General features: G+C 46.4%; 1 protein-coding gene across 1 annotated transcript in view; it reads right to left on the reverse strand.

Annotated features, from left to right (window-relative positions):
- The window catches only part of TM9SF4 (transmembrane 9 superfamily member 4), a 54854-nt gene that overhangs the window by 12549 nt on the left and 22497 nt on the right, over positions 1-19808 (reverse strand). Inside the window, exons 3-11 of the mRNA XM_068565378.1 lie at positions 15628-15727; positions 10702-10870; positions 10473-10602; positions 9127-9250; positions 7508-7626; positions 7293-7404; positions 5878-5948; positions 1618-1750; positions 90-171 (exon numbers count right to left, since the gene is read on the reverse strand). Of these exons, the coding sequence (XP_068421479.1) occupies positions 90-171; positions 1618-1750; positions 5878-5948; positions 7293-7404; positions 7508-7626; positions 9127-9250; positions 10473-10602; positions 10702-10870; positions 15628-15727 (1040 nt within the window). The remainder of the gene's footprint in view (positions 1-89; positions 172-1617; positions 1751-5877; positions 5949-7292; positions 7405-7507; positions 7627-9126; positions 9251-10472; positions 10603-10701; positions 10871-15627; positions 15728-19808) is intronic.

A 19808-nucleotide genomic window follows, 5' to 3' on the forward strand; every position in this document is an offset into this window, starting at 1 on the left:
GGAAACGGAAGGGATCCACACAAGGGGACCTGTTAGTTGCAGTGCAGGCGGTCTGCGCCAGCCCTGGGACCCCACTCATGCACACGTACCCCATGAACATGAAGAGGAAGCAGGCCGTGGTCATGAGAGCTCCCCGGCTGGAGGGTGACAGCATCCCAAGCATGGCCACAACTGAGGAGGGAGGGGCAAGAGAGGGAAAGTCAGGGTCTCTAGGCCCCAAGGCCTAGTCGCGGGCTGGCTCACAGGGCCCCAGGGCAGGTGAGGCTAGATGAGGCTCCCTACTCCCTCTCCCTACCCTACTGGAGAAGACTGGGTCTTAGCTGGGGTTCAGAGGGGTGCAGCAGTTGCTGGGCCACGGCTGGCTGCATCTTTTTCTTTTTTTTTTTTAATTTATTTTATTTTTATTTATTTATGGATGCATTGGGTCTTTGTTGCTGCGCGCAGGCTTTCTCTAGTTGCGGTGAGTGGGGGCTACTCTTCATTGCAGTGCTCGGGCTTCTCATTGCGGTGGCTTCTCTTGTTGCGCAGCACGGGCTCTAGGTGCGCGAGCTTCAGTAGTTGTGGCCCGAGGGCTCTAGAGCGCAGTCTCAGTAGTTGTGGCATAGGGGCTTAGTTGCTCCGCGGCATGTGGGAATTTCCTGGACCAGGGCTTGAACCCGTGTCCCCTGCGTTGGCAGGCGTATTCTTAACCACTGTACCACCAGGGAAGCCCCATGCATCTTAATGGTAATGGCCAGCCCACAGAGCACTTGCAACCAACCAGGCACTGAGCTGAGAGCATTACGAATGCCAGCTCACTGAATCTACCTCATCAACCCTCTGAGGTGGAGGTTAGTTCCCACATTCCTCAGATGAGGAAGCTGCGGCTCACGAGGTTAAATGAGAGGCTCACAGAAGTTAAATGACTTGTCCAAGGTCACAAAGCTTGGAGGCATGAGGCTGAGATAGAAATTTAGGCAGATTAGTCGTTAAGAGATTAGATTTTGAAAGTTCTCATCACAAGAAAAAAAAAATTTGTAACTATGCGAGGTGATGGATATTAACTAAACTCACTATGGTAATCATTTTGCAATATATACATATAATATCAAATCATTATTTTATATACCTTAAACTAATACAGTGTAATATGTCAGCAAAAAAAAAAAAAAAAAAAAGAAGTTAAAATCGTAAAAAAAAAAAAAAAATTTAGGCAGATTGACTTCAGAACTGCCTGTAACTACTATATATTCATTTTGGGGGTGTTTTCTGAGAAAAAAGACCTGATTCCAGTCCTAATCCTGGTGCTGAAATGGGTAAGTCACTTAATGCCTGACTGCAAAAGGAGGCCAACCTCAGAGTGCTGATATGTGGCTTCATTGGTGGTGTGGATGTCGGGGGCTATCGATGGTGCTGGAAAGATCTGAGGAGGAGCAAATCACCAGGGCCTGTGGCTGAGAGGACCAGCCCTCTTGCTGGGATGGATGGCTCTGTCTGGCCCAGAGATGTTGACATGCCCCCCTGCCCCAGGAAGGGAAGCCCACCCTTTTCTCAGACTCAGGCCTGTGCTGCTCTGGTGACCACAGCTCCCCCTCCCCAAACCCTCACCCCACCTCCACCCCTGCCGGGCTTACTCACAGATGACGATGAGGATCATACAGAAGAGCTGAATGCCTGAGCCCAGCAGGGAGCTGAGGATCATGGGGTACTGGGGGGGCCTGAAGACGTCGCCGTGCACCAGCTTCCACCCGGACTCTTCCATCGTGTCTTCCTGCAGCAAAGGGCCAGAAAGCGAGGCTCTTCTTGGGCTCCGGAGAAGGCAGCTCCTGCAGGGACCACCCCCAAGGACCCACATCCCTGACCAGGGCTGAGGGTCCCTCAGGTGTCAACCAGCTCCACTCTGACACAGGAGTGTAAGTGACATGAGAACGTATTTCCCAGAGAACTGTCACACGGAAAAAGGAGGGCACAAACGTCGGCTTACAGCTATATACAAGGAAAATCTCCTCCCCACATTCCACAAACCAAATGCATGAAAAAATAATGTAAACCAGCACACTAAAATGTTAACTGTGATAGTTTTTGAGTGGTGTCTTTAGAAGCAACTTATTATTTTTTTAACTGATTATAAAAGTAAAATAGGCACACCTTATTTTATTGTGCTTCATTTCACAGCACTTTGTAGATATTGTATTTTTTACAAATTGAAGGTCTGTGGCAACCTGCATCAAGCAAGTCTATTGGCACCATTTTTCCAATAGCATTTCCTCACTTTGTGTCTCTGAGTCACATTTTAGTAATTCTCACAACATTTCAAAATTTTTCATTATTATTATATCTGTTATAGTGATCCGTTATCAGTGATCTCTGACGTTACTAGTGCAATTGTTTTGGGGTGCCATGACCTGTGCCCATATAAGATGGCAAACTTAATCAGTAAACGTGTTCTGATTGCTCTACCAACCAGTTGTTCCCCCATCTCTCTCCCTCTCCTCCAGCCTCCCTATTCCCTGAGACAGAACAATATTGAAATTAGGCCAATAACCCTACAGTGGCCTCTAAGTGTGTAAGTGAAAGGAAGAGTTGCCTGTCTCTCACGTTAAATCAAAAGCTAGAAATGATTAAGCTTAGCAAGGAACATGTGTCAAAGGCTGAGATTCCTGAAAACTAGACCTCTTGCACCAAATAATTAGCCAAGTTGTGAATGCAAAAGAGAAGTTCTTGAAAGAAATTAAAAGTGCTACTCCAGTGAATACAGGAATGATAGTAAGAAAGCAAAGCAGCCTTACTGCTGTTACGGAGAAAGTCTGAGTGGTCTGGAGAGAAGATCAAAGCAGCCACAACATTCCCTTAAGCCAAAGCCTCATCCAGAGCAAGGCCTAACCCTCTTCAATTCTATGAAGGCTGAGAGAGGTGAGGAAGCGGCAGAAGAAAAGTCTGAAGCTAGGAGAGGTTGGTTCATGAGGTTTAAGGAGAGAAGCCCGTCTCCATAACATAAAAGCGCAAGGTAAAGCAGCAAGTGCTGATGTAGAAGGTGGCTACACTAAACATCAGATATTCCATGTAGACGAAACAGCCTTCGATTGGAAGAAGATGCCATCTAGGACTTCCATAGCTAGAAAGGAGAAGTCAATGCCTGGCTTAAAAGCTTCAAAGGACAGGCTGACTCTCATTAGAGGCTAATGCAGCTGGTGACTTTAAGTTGAAGCCGATGCTCATTTACCATTCCGAAAATCCTGGGGCCCTAAAGAATTATGCTAAATCTACTCTGCCTGTGCTCTAGAAATGGGACAACAAGCCTGGATGATAGCACATCTGTTTACAACATGGTTTACTGAATACTTTAAATCCACTGTTGAGACCTACTGCTCAGAAAGATTCCTTTCAAAATATCACTGCTCATTGACAATGCGCCTGGTCATCCAAGAGTTCTGCTGGAGATGTACAATGAGATTACTGTTATTTTCATGCTTGCTAACACAGATCCATCCTGCAGCCCATGGATCAAGGAGTCATTTTGACTTTGCAGTCTTATTATTTAAGAAATACGTTTCATAAAGCTATAGCTGCCGTAGAGTGTGATTCCTCCGATGGATCTGGGCAAAGTAAACTGAAAACCTTCTGGAAAGGATTCACCATTCTAGATGCCATTAAGAACATTTGTAATTCATAGGAAGAGGTCAAAATATCAACATTAATAGGAGTTTTGAAGAAGCTGATTCCAACCCTCATGGATGGAATTGTGGGGTTCAAGACTTCAGAGGAAGAAGTAATTGCAGATGCAGTGGAAACAGCAAGAGAACTAGAATTAGAAGTGGAGCCTAAAGATGGGACTGAATTGCTGCCATCTCATGAAAAAACTTCAACGGATAAGGAGTTATTTCTTACAGATAAGCAAAGAAAGTGGATTCTTGAGATGGAATCTACTCCTGGTGAAGATACTGTGAAGACTGTTGAAATGACAACATAGAATTTAGAATATTACATAAACTTGGTTGATAAAGCAGAGGCAGCGTTTCAGAGGACTGACTCCAATTTTGAAAGAAATTCTGCTGTGGGTAAAATGCTATCAAACAGCATTGCATGTTTACAGAGAAATTGTCCATGAAAGGAAGAGTCACTTGATTTGGCAAATTTCACTGCTGTCTTATTTTAAGAAATCGCCACAGCCACCCCAACCTACAGCAGCCAAACACCCTGATCAGTCAGCAGCATCAACACTGAGGTGAGACCCTCCACCAGCAAAAAAGATTAGGACTTGCTGAAGGCTCAGATGATGGTTAGCATTTTTAGCACTAAAGTATTTTTAAATTAAGGTATTTCTTTAGACATACTGTTACTGCACATTTAATAGACTGCAGTATAGTATAAACATAACTTTTATATGCACTGGGAAACCAAAAAATTTGTTTGACTCCCTTTACTGTGATAATCACTTTATTGTGATGGTCTGGAACTGAGCCCGCAATATCTCGGAGGTATGTCTGTATGTGCTCTTACTTGTGTAATAAGAAAAGTAAAAAAATTTTTTTGATATATGGCATGATATTCAAATGAACAAAAAGTAGTAAATGAGTATTGTAGACAATTTTTTAAAACTCCAGAAAGACTGAACAAAAAATATAAAACTCAAAAACATTCATAGATTAAAAAATAAACCAGAAAGATAGAGAAAATGATTTATATACTTAATAATACCACTGTTTTGACATATTTCCTTTAGTCCTTTATGTATGTACATGTGCATATAAAATTTTTAACAATAAAATATTGTATTTACTGTGTAACAATACTTTGTTATTTTAAGCTGATGTATGATCATGAGCATTTCCTTATGTCAGTAAACACTCTCTACAATTACTATTTTAATGTCTGTACAATTTTTCATTGTATGGCTGTACCATAATATAACCAATCCATTATTATGGAATATCAGGCAATTTCCAGTTTATTTAAATTATAAAATAGGCTGCAATAAATATTTCTAGACCAAATTTTTGTGGCTTTAATGCTTTCCTTAGGAAAATTCTAGAAGATAGTGGATCAAAACAAGTTAACTAGGACTTCCCCGGTGGTCCAGTGGTTAAGACTCTGCGCTCCCACTGCAGGGGGTGCGGGTTCGATACCTGGTTGAGGAACTAAGATCCCACAGGCCGCACCAAAAGTTAAAAGTGCAGCCAAAAGTTAAAAACAAAACAAACAAACAAGTTAACTATTTGGCAGTTCATGATATGTACTGCCAATTAATAACTTTTCAGAAATCTACCAGTTTACACTTGCATGGGTGGCATGAAAAGGTGCTTATCTCACATTAACCTTGCCGGCAATTAGTACTATATATACGAATCTGTGCTAATTTGAAGGTCCAAAACTGTCTTCTCATGACTGTTTGACACTGCACGTTGGGGGCTTATCCCTGAGGTAAAAACAGTTTCTCACATGTTTACTGGCCATGTATGGTTCCTTGTCTGTAAATTTTTTGTTCATTATCACATTAGAGATTTTAGTGGTTTTTTTTTTTAGAGATTTTATACCAGTTCTTTTAACTATCATCTTTTAAAAAATTTGTTGCATATATTATTTTGCCATTTCACTTTTCTGTTGTTTATATATCTTAACATGCAGGATTAAGGTCAAATTAAACCAGTTTTCTTTCTGTGATTTCTTCCATTGTTTTTACGCTTAGAAATTAGAAAGCCTTAGCCCCATCACTTTGGGTCATTAAACATTTTGTTTTCCTTTTCAATACTTGGTTTATGCTATGAATGATAACACACACACACAGAGGCATGTGCGTGCGCACGCGCATGTGCGCGTCCTGGTCTGGTAGGTCCAGAGCCCCACTGCTAGACTGCCCTCCCTCTGCAAGTCCATCCCTCCCCAGCCAAGACCTCGTACAATGTCATCCTCCTTATTATAGTTGGCGATGTCCTTCCGGAGGGTCCGAATGATAATCATACTCAGGATGCCTGAAACAAACAGGGGCGGGGAAGAAGAGGAGTCGTCAGCACGGCCAAAGGAGTCTTCCGTGCTGCTTGCCCTCTGGGCACGCGTGGCTTCCTCTAGAGGGAACTGGCTATGCAGCCGCCCCAGGTCCTCTCCTGGGCATAGCTCCACCCCAGCTACAGGGCAGGGGAAACAGAGGGTCACCCCCCAAGGAGGGGGAAGAATGAGCTGCTGGGATGGGCGGAGGCAGTCACAGGACACCGCTTGTATTCCAGGGAGAACAGCATCCCAGCTCCTCCAGGGCTTGGTCCTTCCAGCCTCTCCAGCCTCACCTCCTCCCAGGCTCGCCTCTCACTTGCCTCTGGTTATTTGTTGCTTTTAGTTATCAGGTCACAGCCCCATCTCTCTCTCACCTGCGTGCCTGTAACCCAGGCTGTTCCCTTTACCCGAATGCCCCACTCTGTCCTAACTCCTACTCACACTTCAAGACATCTTCTCCTCTCAACACCCCACAGTTCAGAGGCACCCCCGTTTGTACTTGCACAGCACCCTGTTTACCTATCTAGGCAGCACAGTGTAGTGGTTAAGACAATGGGTTGTAGGACCTTGAGCTAACTTAATGCTTTTTGGCTTAGCTCACGGGGCTGCGAGGATGGGGATGCGTGTAAAGTGTTTATTAGCACAGCAGCTGGCCCCTGGGTAAATGTTTAATAAAGACAGCATTATCTTTACTTCTCCTGATACTGAAACGATCAGTTTCATTCTGCCTCTGACAACCACCCTCACCCTGCTCACTGCCCTCTTGCCTTCTGGCTTCTCACCAAGCCTGGCGCACTGCAGGGCCGTGACCCTTGCTGGAACCGTCTTTCCCTAGGTCTCTGAATGGTGGCTCCTCGTTCAGAGAGGTCTTCTCTAAAGCAGCCTTCACCCTTTCCTCAACAGCCATGCACATGCTTCACAGCACTTAGCACTATCTGGAACCCCACTACTTCTGTGCTCTCCTGTCTCTCTCCTGCCCGCAGAATACAGACGGTGAGGGCAGAGACTGGGTTGGGCTTGCTCAACACCACATCTAGCATGCGGCATGGGGCCCGAACAGGACGAGCAACGACGAAACACTGTTGAATGAGTCAATGAAGGTGTGCACGAAGAGGCGGCGCAGTCTTCCCCTAGGGAGCTCTCCAGAGTAGAGGGTGAATCTTGTTTACCTCTGTGTACTGATGCCTTGCACAGAGCCCTAATGTCTGCTTTTGACCTATGCTTGGCTCCAAGGACACCCTAGAAGTCCCCTGGGAGTGATGTGACACCGCAGCCCCTCATCCCTCACCCCCTTGTCCTCTCCACCCTCCAACCCACAGCTCTCTCACCTGACAGGAAGAAGACCACCACGACGGAGTTAATGATAGAAAACCAGTGGATCTGTACATCACTCATGGTCAGGTAGGTGTCCCAGCGAGAGGCCCATTTGATGTCACTCTCCTGGCGGTGGGGAGGAAGCACTTGAGAGTCAGGCCTCCACCTTGACAACTCCTGCCCGGACCAGAGCCCTCCTCCCCTGCCGTGGGCTCCAGCCCCTTCTCACCTCCCAGTGCACAGAGTAAGTGAAGTACAGCTGATTCTCCTTGGTAGGGTCAATTTCTTGGGGGGAGGAGTTGGTACCCTCAGGCAGGGTGCATGAGCTCTTCTCGTCTGTTTTGAGGTCTGTGAGAGACAGAGACTCAGTCTGTTCCTGCAAGGGCTGGTGCCACTACCCAGGGACTGTTCTGCGGGTGCCCTCAAGAGGCAGCGTGCTGCGGAGCAGTGGCTGAGAGAACAGATGGCAACTAGAGCTTTAAAACTGTGCTCCCTTGGGTGGGATGGGGAGGGTGGGAGGGAGCCCCAAGAGGGAGGGGACATAGGTATACATAGAGCTGATTCACTTTGTTGTACAGCAGAAACTAACACAGCATTGTAAACCAATTATACTCCAATAAAGATGAAAAAACAAAAACAAAAAAGAAACAAAAAACTGTGCTTCCCAGAGCCCTGACTTTCCAAAGGGCCTCAGGGGCTGCAGAGAGGTGTTTGTGGGGAGGGGTCTGAGTCCCTATTTAGTCAAACGAATTCTTCCTTCACTCAATTCAAACATTCATTTGCTCATTCAATCCGTCCCATTCAACAGGCAAAAACAACACTGACTCACTCTCTCATACGTTCACTCACTCATTTAGTCCCCAGAGTCCTGGCACTTTAGTAATTCAATCACTCAGATGCTTCCTTCCTTCATTTACACATTTGTTCATCTTGCTATCTGTCCATTCATTCAGCCAACAAACATACAATAAATAAGCACCTACTATGTGCCAGGTACTGTGCTGGAGAGAAAGTGGTGAGAAAAGGAGACAGGGTCTCTAACTTCGAAGAGCCAGTGGGGTAGCAGCTGCTGTCAAACACTCACACAGTAAATGTCAAGCTGTAACCATGACACAGACGGGAGGAGAGGCAGTATGATGCCCCAAAAGTGCAAGGTCTATGTTTTACATAAGACTTCCGCATATGACTTTGTTTGACTACGAGCTTCCACAGCTTAAAAAAACTCCAGAAACTCACCACCACTGTGGACAAAAGGCCAGGCATGCTAAATGGAAGTGCACCCTGTGGTGAGCTAGGGCTGCCAGGCAAGGTGAGGCCGACCAGATCCTGTCAGGCCCACAGGGCTGGGCCTGGGCTCTCAAATTCCTGCACAACTGTTGACCCGGGGCCAAGTTTAGTCTACGCCAATCACCCACACAGAGGAGCAGAAACACAGAAACCTGCTGCCCAACAGCTCTGTCGGTACCCCTGCCCCTTGTTCTTCAACCCTTTGCTCTTGAGCTGGCTGGTTCTTATGATAGGCCCAGCAAAGCCCCAAACTGCTGTTTGGTCTTGGCCACGTCACTGACCTCTCTGAGCCTCTGGTTCCTATCATAATCAGCACATACCTCCCGGGGTGGCTGGGAGGTGGTAAACTGGTAAGGTGCTGTGCCAGGCCAGGAGACAACATGTCAGCTCTCCCATTGCCCCTCACCTTCTCTAATAGGAATGTAGTGACCCTACCTTCGCTGGGCCCATATGCCACACTGGGGCCTATCAGCCATTTCAGGAATCAAGGGTGCAAAGACCCTGGGTGTGGAAGCCCAGGCCCGTCCAGCCCTGCCCCTCTGGTCACACCTCCCCACTCACCCTCCAGCCTGATGCTCTGGGGAATCACCTCGAAGCGGACGACGCGGTATGTGTGCTCCTGGTCCTCTTCCAGGTCCTCCCGGTGGTAGTAAAGGATGAACGAGAGGTGATTGTGCAGGTAGATCTAAAACAGAGCAACAAAGAGAACAAAACAGCTAGGAGCCAAGAAACCACCAGAAAAATCACACAGGGTGACCAACCAGGTATTAGGTCCCTTCCCTCATCTAGCAGACCCAACTGTACCAATGTTCCAAAAACACTGCTCTTATAGCAACCTGTTACTCATGAACCCTCCAGGGCTCTGTGGGGCTTACTAGGTACAAGTTCAGACCCCTTAGGCTGGTGTTCAAGGCCTTCTGTCACCCTAACATACCCAGCTGTCGTCACCCTCTCAGACATGTTAGTTTGCCTGGTCTCCCTGGGTCCCTCCCTGCCCCGTGAACAGTCCCCACCCTGAACTCCGTTCACGGGATTCACTTAACTAGAATGCCATCCCAACTTCACTCAGCTCAAGCCTACCTATTTTTCAAGGCCCACCTCCTCCGTGACAACCTGAACGCACATTAGCTCCCTCTGAACTCCTCTGGCATTGACCGTCAAAGCACTGGCCTGGTCAGGATTGGGACTTAAGATCCAGGATATGACACTGTCAGTTCTCTTCCTAGTTATGAAAGAAGCCCTTGGAGGACAGGGATTGTGCCTCAAAAGAAACGCTTTTGTTCTTTATTCCCTAAGTAATATGTGTTCAGTTTAGAAAATGACAAATATAAGAGGATCACTGTTACAATCAATGCCATTAGCATATTTCTCAGCGGCTGTGCTATGAAGTGCTTACACAGATTATCTGATTTACTCTGCATGACAACCCCAAAAGGCAGGTATGGCTATAACATACATTTTACAGATAAGGAACCCAAGGCTTAGAGAGGTGAAAGAGGTAGGCTTAAGGTCACTCACCAACTAGTAAGTGGTGAAGGCAGGATTCAAAACCCAGGGAACCCGCATGCTCTTGACCACTCCTGGGCTCTCTCTCGTACATACTGATGAAATTCCAGACTTCTTTTTTTTGGGGGGGGGGGTTTAATCTTATAATCCATATAATCATGTGGAATCTGAGTCTTTAGGCACTGTGCCTTCCACCTCCTGTGTAGCATCCGCCAGAGCCCTGCCCACAGCACTCAGACTTCTGACAGGCCATGGCCGGGGGCACCAGGAGGAACTTGTCTTGGCTATCCCCATCTTTTCTAAGCCTAGAGCTACATGTCTCCCCCTCCCCTGTGGCCCCAAGTGCTCGTGACTTTGGGGAGTGGCTCCCCCAGCCCTCTGAGCACATCAAGACACTCTACCTTGTTGACATCCGTGAAGCCGAGCCGGTAGCCGTGTTCAAACTGCACGTCTTTCTCTTTCTTCTTGTCGTCGCCGTCGCGGTTGGAGTAGAGTTCCAGCCGGGTGGCCACAGGCAGGTTGTCTGCAATGCTGGAAACCCAAGGCCCCGCTCAGTCCCTCAGACCGCCTCTCCCTCAGCGCCCTCCCCTGTGCGAACTCGACGCTGGCAGGGAGCAGAGGACAACTCACAGGTGGACATAGTAGTCCTCGGAGATCCGCTCAGCCACGAGCCGGCTCTGTTCCACGGTCAGGATCACCGGCTTGTTGGACTGGCTGCACAGAACCTCACACTTCTTTTCGCTGTTCATGAGAACCTGGAAAGGGGTGTTGACAATCCGGTCCCCTCTCAGCACCTCTCCTGCCATAAGAGAGATAGATGGAGCTCAGAGCTTCAGCCCTGAGGTTGCTGAGGTCAGCAGAGCCACGGAGACACAGGGCCCACCTGCAGGGCCTTCAGCCGTCCTGCAGCCTGGCACTCAATGCATTACCCTGCCTGTTCAGGCCAGGCTTGCCCACCTGACGCCCCCTTGTTGTCCCTCCTCTCCCTCTGTGCTCTAGCACCACCAGACTCTTCAGAGCACGTCAAACATGCCACGTCATTCTGTGCCTCTGGGCCTCATGTCGTTTCCTTTGCCTGGAGTGCCATTCCCTGCCCCACGTTCCTGGGAAACTCTTCCTCACCCTTCAAGCTCAGCTTCTATTCCACTCTCCGGGAAGCCCTTCCTGACCTCCTCAGGACTGAGTTCGTCACTCCCTCCTCGGATTGCCCTCTGCACAGAGGCAGCATCGTACAGTGGTGAAGAGAGGGCTACTGAACCCTGGCTCTGCCACTGACTAGCTTAGCAGTCTTGGTAAGTACCTTAACCTCAATGAGCCTCAATTTCCTCATCTGTAAAATGGGGATAATAGTACCCATCTCACAGGGTTACAGTGAGAAATAAAGTACCAGGCACAGAGTGGGAAGACAACAAATACTATCTTTATCACCAGCATCACTTCTGCACCTTTTCATATGTCAGTGATGTGACTTTGTACAATATGTTGATGGGTTAAGTTTTTGTCCTCATACCTCATTATGAGCTCTTTAAGGGCAGATAATGTTTCCTATTTATTTCTCCATCTTCAGATCCTGGTTCAGGGAGGAAGGGAGGTAGGGTAAAATCCAGCACCTGAGATTTTTCAGCCAAAACGTCTTTTTAACTTAACGAACTGGCACACCCCTTGCATGCCTACTGCCTCAGAGAAACCTGCTGCCAGACGTCCCAAGAGCAGGCACCGAGCAGTTAGGGCCTGTCAACTAAACCCAACGGTGATTTCATTCTGAGCCATTCTAACACTTCTACTGGGATGAGGTGGAACTGGCGCAAGCCGAAGGAGACCTACCAAAGCCCACAGGCGGCACTAATGCCCACACACGCCTGGTCTAACAGCTGCCTACCAGTGGGGACCCGCTTGATGTGGGACTCTTGGCCTAGTCATTCATTCGTTCATTCATTCATTCCTTCCCAAACATCCACTGGATATTGGTTATGTGCTGGGCTCTGGAGAAATAACGTTGAACAGACATATGGAGCTTATGGTCTAGTGAAAAGACAGATTGATTAATCAGGATAATGAGAAGATACAGTACAATATGAGGAACTTGCTCTAGATGTGGGGGAGTAGGTCTAGGACAGCTTCTCTGAGGAAGTAATGCTTGAAGTGAGCTCTAAAGGAAGAGAGCCTTAACTAGGCAAAGAGATAGGGGAAGACTATGCTAGACAGAAGGGAACAGCACGCACAAAGGCTCCCTGCCTGGTTGGGGGGCGGGGGGAAGGCAGGGGGACGACGTGGTAAACGTAAGAGGCCTGTGCAGCTGTAGTGCACACAGCAAGGGTGACTTGAGGCGCGCTGGAGAGACGGGCCGGAGCTGGACCTCAGGGGGCCTGTGGGCCAACGGGAAGTTTGATCTCTATCGAGAGAGCCACAAAAACCAATAAAGGGTTTCTAACAGGGGCGGCAGAAGACATTATCCAGTTCTGGTTACAGATCACTCTGGCTGTTTTGTGAAGAAAATATCAAAGATGCACGGAACTGGCTGGGGGCGATGGCAGTCAGCTATGCAAGTGGGCGGTGATGGTGGCTGGATTAGAGGATACAGTGAGGGTGGAAACAAGTACACAGATTCAGGAGCTACTGAGGAGGTGAAATCTAGGGGGGTTGGTGCTGGCTGACACAAAGGATGAGTGAGGAGTGGTGCATATCAGGAAGACTATGAGGCTTCTACAACCAAGTTCCAGTTGGGGGGAAAATGGGAAAAACAGCAAATTTAGACTGAAGGCATTTTTTCAGTTTGGATATGTCAAGTGGCTATGTCAAGCAGGCAGTCAGATATCCAAATATGAGGGTCAGAGGAAAGGTCAGGGCTATCTATAGATAGAAGCTGTGAGTTGCTGGGATACAGATGGTAAGTGGCAGGGCCACAGGCTTTACCACAGTGGGGAGAACCACTCAGCTGTGCAAAGTAGCACTCTGACAAGTGTGGATGAGGCCACTCAGGAGAGGGGGGAGGGTAAAAAGGGGCCTGGATGAAGGTCTCTACACCTCTCCCCCACTTTCCCCCTCCTTTAGAAGGCTAGTTATGCAGGTGAGTATGCAAAACCCAGGGATGGACTGGCCAGTGGGAGGGCAAGAACACCAATAAGATATCTGCATGGTCCACTGCTGAAATGATCTGGGTCATCCTCTGCCATTTTACAGATGACAATGCTGAGAACCAGACCCAGATAGTGACTAGCCTATGACAGTGACTGTGGTAGTGCTAAGCCCCTGGGCTCTTTCCTCTACACCATGCCCTACCACTCACTTCTTTTCAGTAAGGTCAATAAGGAACTCACTTGAGGAAAGAAAGAACATACAGAGAGAGGAACAGGGCTGAAGATCAAGTAAGGTGGGTATCATTTCTTGATATTTAGAAATTATTGATACATTTAAACTAAGAAAGAGGACATACTGGCCTGGAACAGCTCACTTCTAATACGGAAGTATTCATTCTAATTTTTAAAGCTGGGAGCAGACAGCCAGCCACACTAAACGAGCAACAAGCTGAGTGGACCCTCTAAGCGAGTCTGATGTTATATTCCAGTACTTCTGCCGCAGACATGCCCCCCCCCCCCCCCGCCACGATATGAATCTCCACCAACATGATAATCAGGAGCACAGCCCTTGGACAGCCCAAATGAACCTTTCTGGAAAAGGCAGTCTGGACAACAGAAAGAATTCTGTTTTTAGAGTTAAAAAACCTGGGTTAAGATCTCAATTTCTCTACCCATTGACCATGTGACCACAAGCAAGTTTTTCAAACCTCTGAAGCTACTGTGCCCTCTACTATGGCATGGGGGCCATCATACCTGGCTTTGCTGAGTTACAGTCGGAACCAAGTAAGACAGTGCGCAGAGTGTACTGCTTAAGGCTATGGACCCTGAAGCCGGAGTTCCTGGGCTCTGCCACCAACTCGGTGAGTGACCTGTAGCAAGTGACTTCACCTCCTGTGCCTCACTTCCCTTATCTGTGATAAGGGGATAGTAAGAGTAGCTACCTCAGAGGGCTGTTGTGAGAATTAACTAAGGTAAGCACAGACGTGCTTAGAACAATGCCCGGCTCACTGTTAGAGCCCTTTAAGTATTAACAGTGATGATGATGAGGACGTAGAGTACAAGGCTTGCGACCCAACAGGCACTCAATCAAGGCTGTTTCTGCTCCACTCAGGGAGGACAATAACTTTTACTGAATGACAACTATGTGTCAGACACTGGGTCAGAAGTGGCAGAGAGAGACATGTAAGACATGATCCCGCTGCTCAAAGAGCCCCTAGGCCACAGAGGGAGGCACCACACAAAGGTGGAATGAGATACACTGTGGCAGGATAACTTTTGTACACGGAAGTTTCCATTTCTATGAGGCAGGAACATTCCCCAGCTTCACGGAGGTTAAGGTCACGCAGCATCACACTGAGGTGTGCCCAACTGCTCAGCCTTGGGCTGTAGATGAAGCCACACCAGCTCACAGGGGAAGGGAGGAGCTGCTGTGAGGGGTCTGGAGGACACAGCAAGTCAGGCTTCCCAGCAGCGGCAAGGTGGCCGGGGCACGGCATGGTGTGGAGAGAAAAGAAGGGTAAGCGGCAGGCAGCAGGAGCAGTCCAGGCCCCGAGACCGACCTCCATCCAACTGCACAAGGCGAGACTTCGGGACTGGCGGTGCTGCCTGCTTTTGGTCGAGGCCTGCCCCAGCTGGTCTGGGACATCCAATACCTGGCAGTAGGTACACCTGTTGGCTAGGGGTTCTGGAAACATCTGAGCCATGGGTAGCCCCGATGGAGAAGGCAGCCCTTTCAGGGGACTGCTCAAGAGCCAGTTCTCTCCTTTCCCCTCCCTAAGCTGTAAGAGAACAGGAAAGTCTCTTAAGTTCCTTGAAGTCAGGGAGGGCATCCTTCCAAGTTTTTATCTCCAGGACTTAACACTGAGATGGCAGAGTATGTACTAATAATCATGTCCTCAATAGAGGCCACCAAATGTCTTTTCCTTTAAGCCTGAAATTCCAGCAAAGAATTATCTGAATTAAAATAAAATGGCTGCTATTTATGAACACACACGCCAGACACTGCACTGGGTGCTTCACACATTATTTGAGGCAAGGCCTGCACAGCTTAGCAAGAACTATGGTGATGTCCCTGCTTCCATTAGGGCCAGAGATAATCACTCATTCTTTTAATTAAAAGCAGAGCAGGTTACAGAAGCCGCAAGAAACAGAAGTGGATATCTAGAAATCAAGGAGAGCCAGTTGGAGCAGTAGCTAAGGGCTCCAGCTCTGAAGCCTGACTACATGGATTCCAAGCCCAGTTTAGCCATTAACAGTATAACCAGAGGCAAGTCACTTACCCTGTAAAATGGGAATAAACACCACAACTACCTCCTTCAGGATGTTATGAGGATTAAATAAGCTAATCTGTATATAAACTATGTAGAATGTTGTGCAGCACACGGTAGGTGCTATATAAGGGTTAACTGCTATTAACATTATGAAAAGATCTGGGTTCCTCTTTGGGATAGCGTGACAGCAGTGTGAGAGAAGAACTTACCCAGATTCTCTGCCTTGTAGGTTATTTTGCTGGGCTGGCAGAAGGGCAGTGAGTAGTATTCATAAGGCAGCTGGGTGCGAGAGCTGGTGAGCTTCACAGCCTAGTGGGAGAAGAGAGGCCATTATTCCTCAACCCAGAAATCAAGATGACTGTTCCCAGTAATCCTCCCTGGTACCCACTCATCTTTAGTATACTCGGCATTATTACCTAATAAGCAAACTAACCACAGCAGACACAACTCTGGTATACTATACAATTATTTCACAGTTCACTAGTTTTAGATTACATTATAGATTTTGTTTAAAATCAGAACCAAATCCAATATATACTCAGAGTCCTTAACATGCTGATATCCTTTGACCCTATAATTTCACTTCTGGGCATCTTTCCTAAGGAAATAACTCCAAATAAGGCAAGAAACTTCAGGAACAAAGAGCTCCCTCCTCATTCCTAACCACAGTGGTCTTTTGCCTCTAGTTCCCTGAGCCCGGCCAGCCCTCTCCTGCTTCAGGCTTTCAACCTGCTCCTCTCTGCCCGACTCGCTGCCTGCTTCTCACATTTGGTCTCAGCTTAAATCCCCTCACCTTCGAGTCCTTTCCTAATCATCTTATCAAAGGAATTCCCTCATCTTCTGTATTTCAACACTTCTAGTTATCTTTGTAGCACGTCTGATAAAATGTAATTATTTTATGTTTTTGTTTTTGTTTTCCAGAGAAATCAGTCTCCCCTACTAGAATTTAAGATTAAGCTCCATGAGGGCAAGGACCATATGTGTCTCGCTTACCTATGTAACCACCGTGCCTACAGATCTAGGTACACAGTACATGCTCAATAAATGTTTGCACAATGAAAAAAGAGAGAAAAAAATGGAAAAACAGCTAAAAGCCCCATAATGGGAAATTGGTCAATAAACCACAATATATTCGTTCAATTAAATATTATGCAACCATCAAAGACGAAGTTTAAGAAGACCATGAAGAAGAACATTTAGGAAGTGATGCAAGCACACAGAATGCAGCTCTGGAAACAGTGACAGCCACAGACAACTCCCTAAAACATGGATAAAATAGAACCAATCAAAATGTTGCAAAAAAAAAAAAAAATTAAAAAAAAAAATTAAAAAAAAAATTTAATTAATTATTTTAAAGTTTTTTTTTTTTGATGTGGACCTTTTTTTTTTTTTTTAAAGATTTTTTTGATGTAGACCATTTTTAAAGTCTTTATTGAATTTGTTACAATACTGCTTCTGTCTTATGTTTTGGTTTTTTGGCGGCGAGGCATGTGGGATCTGAGCTCCCTGACCAGGGATCAAACCCGCACCCCCTGCATTGGAAGGCGAAGTCTTAACCACTGGACAGCCAGGGAAGTCCCAAATTTTAGCTTAAATGCAACTAAAATTATCTTTGCTATTTAAAAACTATTAACCATTCCTCATACACCATCTGAAAGTATAAATACTTTTTAGAATCCAGGTCCACAATCCTTACTTAAAACTCTTGCTTTGGAATTAGGAATTTTTCTAATTTTAAAAGAGCAATGTGGTATATTATAAAACCATGGGTTTTATAACACCCCCCAGCTGGGTCTGGAGCAGTACCCCGCATTCGATGACAAGGAAATGCAAAAATGTTCATACTAAGTGGGAAAAATAAAGTTAATAAGCAGTTCAGGTCAGGTCTCGCCTACGATGAGTTTAGAAAAACTCTAAGTTTCAGAGCTTTTAGATGTTGGACTGAAGGACGGGGGACCTCTATTAAGCATTTCATGAACTGCTTGAGGCAAAATGACCAAAAAGTTATTGTCTGTTGTAACAGCCTGTTATTTTGCACTTCTTAGCTTTCTCTCCTTCTGGACAATCAAAGAAGAATCCACATTACAAAGAAACTGAGTCTCACCTTTATGTCCCCTCCTGCCCTCTCCCTTCCCACGCAAGGTGTACGCTCTCACATGCCCCGCTTGGCAGGACTGAAGCCAGAACTACCCTGTCCTCCCCATGCCACAAGCTTTGCTCTGGAGGGGGCTTCTGGCAGAGGCACTGGGAGGAAGGGTACTGCGGTGGTTAAGAGCCGGGCTCTGAACTAACCCTATGTCTCCCTCACAATGTGACCTTGGGCAAGTTGGTTCACTTCCTCGGGCCTCAGTTTCCATAACTGTAAAATGTTCAGTAAATCCCTAAAACATACAGTATCTGCCTCACAGGGCTCTTGGGGGGCATCTTGAGCTAAGCCATGCGTAATGCCTGGCATGTAAATAATCCTCAATAAAGGTGACTTTAATTATTGTTCCCGAAAATTACAAGTCTGACTTCCAAGGAAGAGGGATGCTCACAGTAATGCAACACGTGGAATGGCGCATTTGCTTGTTACTGCTACACAGTTCTAAATGCAGACACTTTCTAATAGTCATTGATCATATGTATGTATCCACCCTACCAGGCTATGTACTAGGAGCTGGTGACGCAGCAGTATCCGAGAAAGATAATATCCCAGCCCTTGTAGAACTTGATTCGTGGTAGTTTTCGTTTTTCCACAAATGTATTATATTTTTAACCTCTAAACTGGTTAACTCCCCCTGGATAATGAAAAGTTGCTTGCATCTAATGCCCCAAATAAGCATGACATGTAGCAATTGGTAATTTTGTAAATGCCCAAAATGTGGTGGCAAACAAAGGCACATGACAGCATGTCAGGTGGATGGCCCTTTGTGATTTTCTGGGCTTCTGTTCCCCCTTTTGAACACTGTGATGCTTAGGACAGGATAAAAACTTTATTTTCACACAATCTCACTGCTTTGCTTTTGCACAGACCAGTAAAGATGTGGTTCCCATCAACAAGAAATGTACATTTTAGGAGCAGAATTTATTTTCATTACTTTATAAGTTTTGCTAGTCCTTTGTACAGAATCACTAAGGATTTGAAGGACTACTTAAAAACTTCAACTGTACGTTATTTTGCCTATGGGGGACCAATGTGGTAGTCAAGAAGCTGGGGGTTTATGGAAGTGTGAGAATGCCGAGTACCCTACACTGTAAACACTGCACAGAAAAAAAGACTAAGAAAAATAACCCAAAGTATTAAGGGTGGTTATATTCGGGTGATGGTAGAGAGGAGTTCCTATAGCTGGGAGCTCTGGTACAAGGTCACACCCCTTGTCTGGTGGCCAGTCCTCTCGCCTCAATGTGGGAGAACTCTGCAGCTGGCCACTCCAGTTCCAGAGCCTTCCACAGGACTCTGTTGTATCACAGCTTAATATCTCCCTCTGCCCAGTCCTGCTTCCCTTACTCCCTCCCAATTGCCGACCCTGAGCGCCTAGTCAATAAATCTCTTGCACCAAATCTCCACCTTAGAGTTTGTTTCCTGGGAAATGAGATCCAAGAAGATCCACCACCAACCCTCAGCCGTGTTTAGGGCTCTGAGAATGCCAGCAAGAGTCCGAGTCATTAATCAACGTGCCAGTCTGCCCACTGCCCTGATCAACCATATTTTAAAGGACTCTCCCATAACCCTGTCACAGGTGACTGACCCACAGGTGGGCATCTAGGCTGAAAAGGTGAGGTGGCCCAGTTGGATGTTCTTCTGGACTCTGATTTAGGGCAACGCTTTCAAATCCTAATCACTCATGTACCAACTTGCCCTATCTACTTACCACTTATTCTGCTATTTTCTTGGATATGATTCATTTTCAGGTAAATACCTTTATTTAAGAAGCAAACATTTTAACACTATTAAAAATGGAAAACCAACGACAGCCATGAAATCATGAGTTGAAGTAATGGCTATATTTTCTAGTATTATTAAAAGAAAACAGCTATTAAAATAAAACATACGTGTCAGCCACTTAAAATCATCTCATATACCACCACTCAGATATGCAGTGCACCGTTTGGAAATACTGAACTGGAGAATCCTGGCAGAAGCTAAAATTTAAAAAAAAGGCCATAATAGGCTGCGTATACACAGATGATATGAGTTATGCAGAGAAAGCCGGTAACAGAGAGGAGGATGGAGAGAGGCAGAGATGTCACAGAGAAGGACGCAGGTTGAGAGAGATGGAGACACAGAAAGAGATGGACACAGAAGCGAGTGAAAGTGAGAGAGAAACAAAGACACAAGAAGAACCAGAAACAGAGCCAGAGCCAAAGAGAAAGAGAGAGAGGGACAGAGAGAGAGAGAATGCACTCA

This window comes from Eschrichtius robustus, chromosome 16, assembly GCF_028021215.1.
Source record: "Eschrichtius robustus isolate mEscRob2 chromosome 16, mEscRob2.pri, whole genome shotgun sequence".
NCBI lineage: Eukaryota > Metazoa > Chordata > Mammalia > Artiodactyla > Eschrichtiidae > Eschrichtius > Eschrichtius robustus.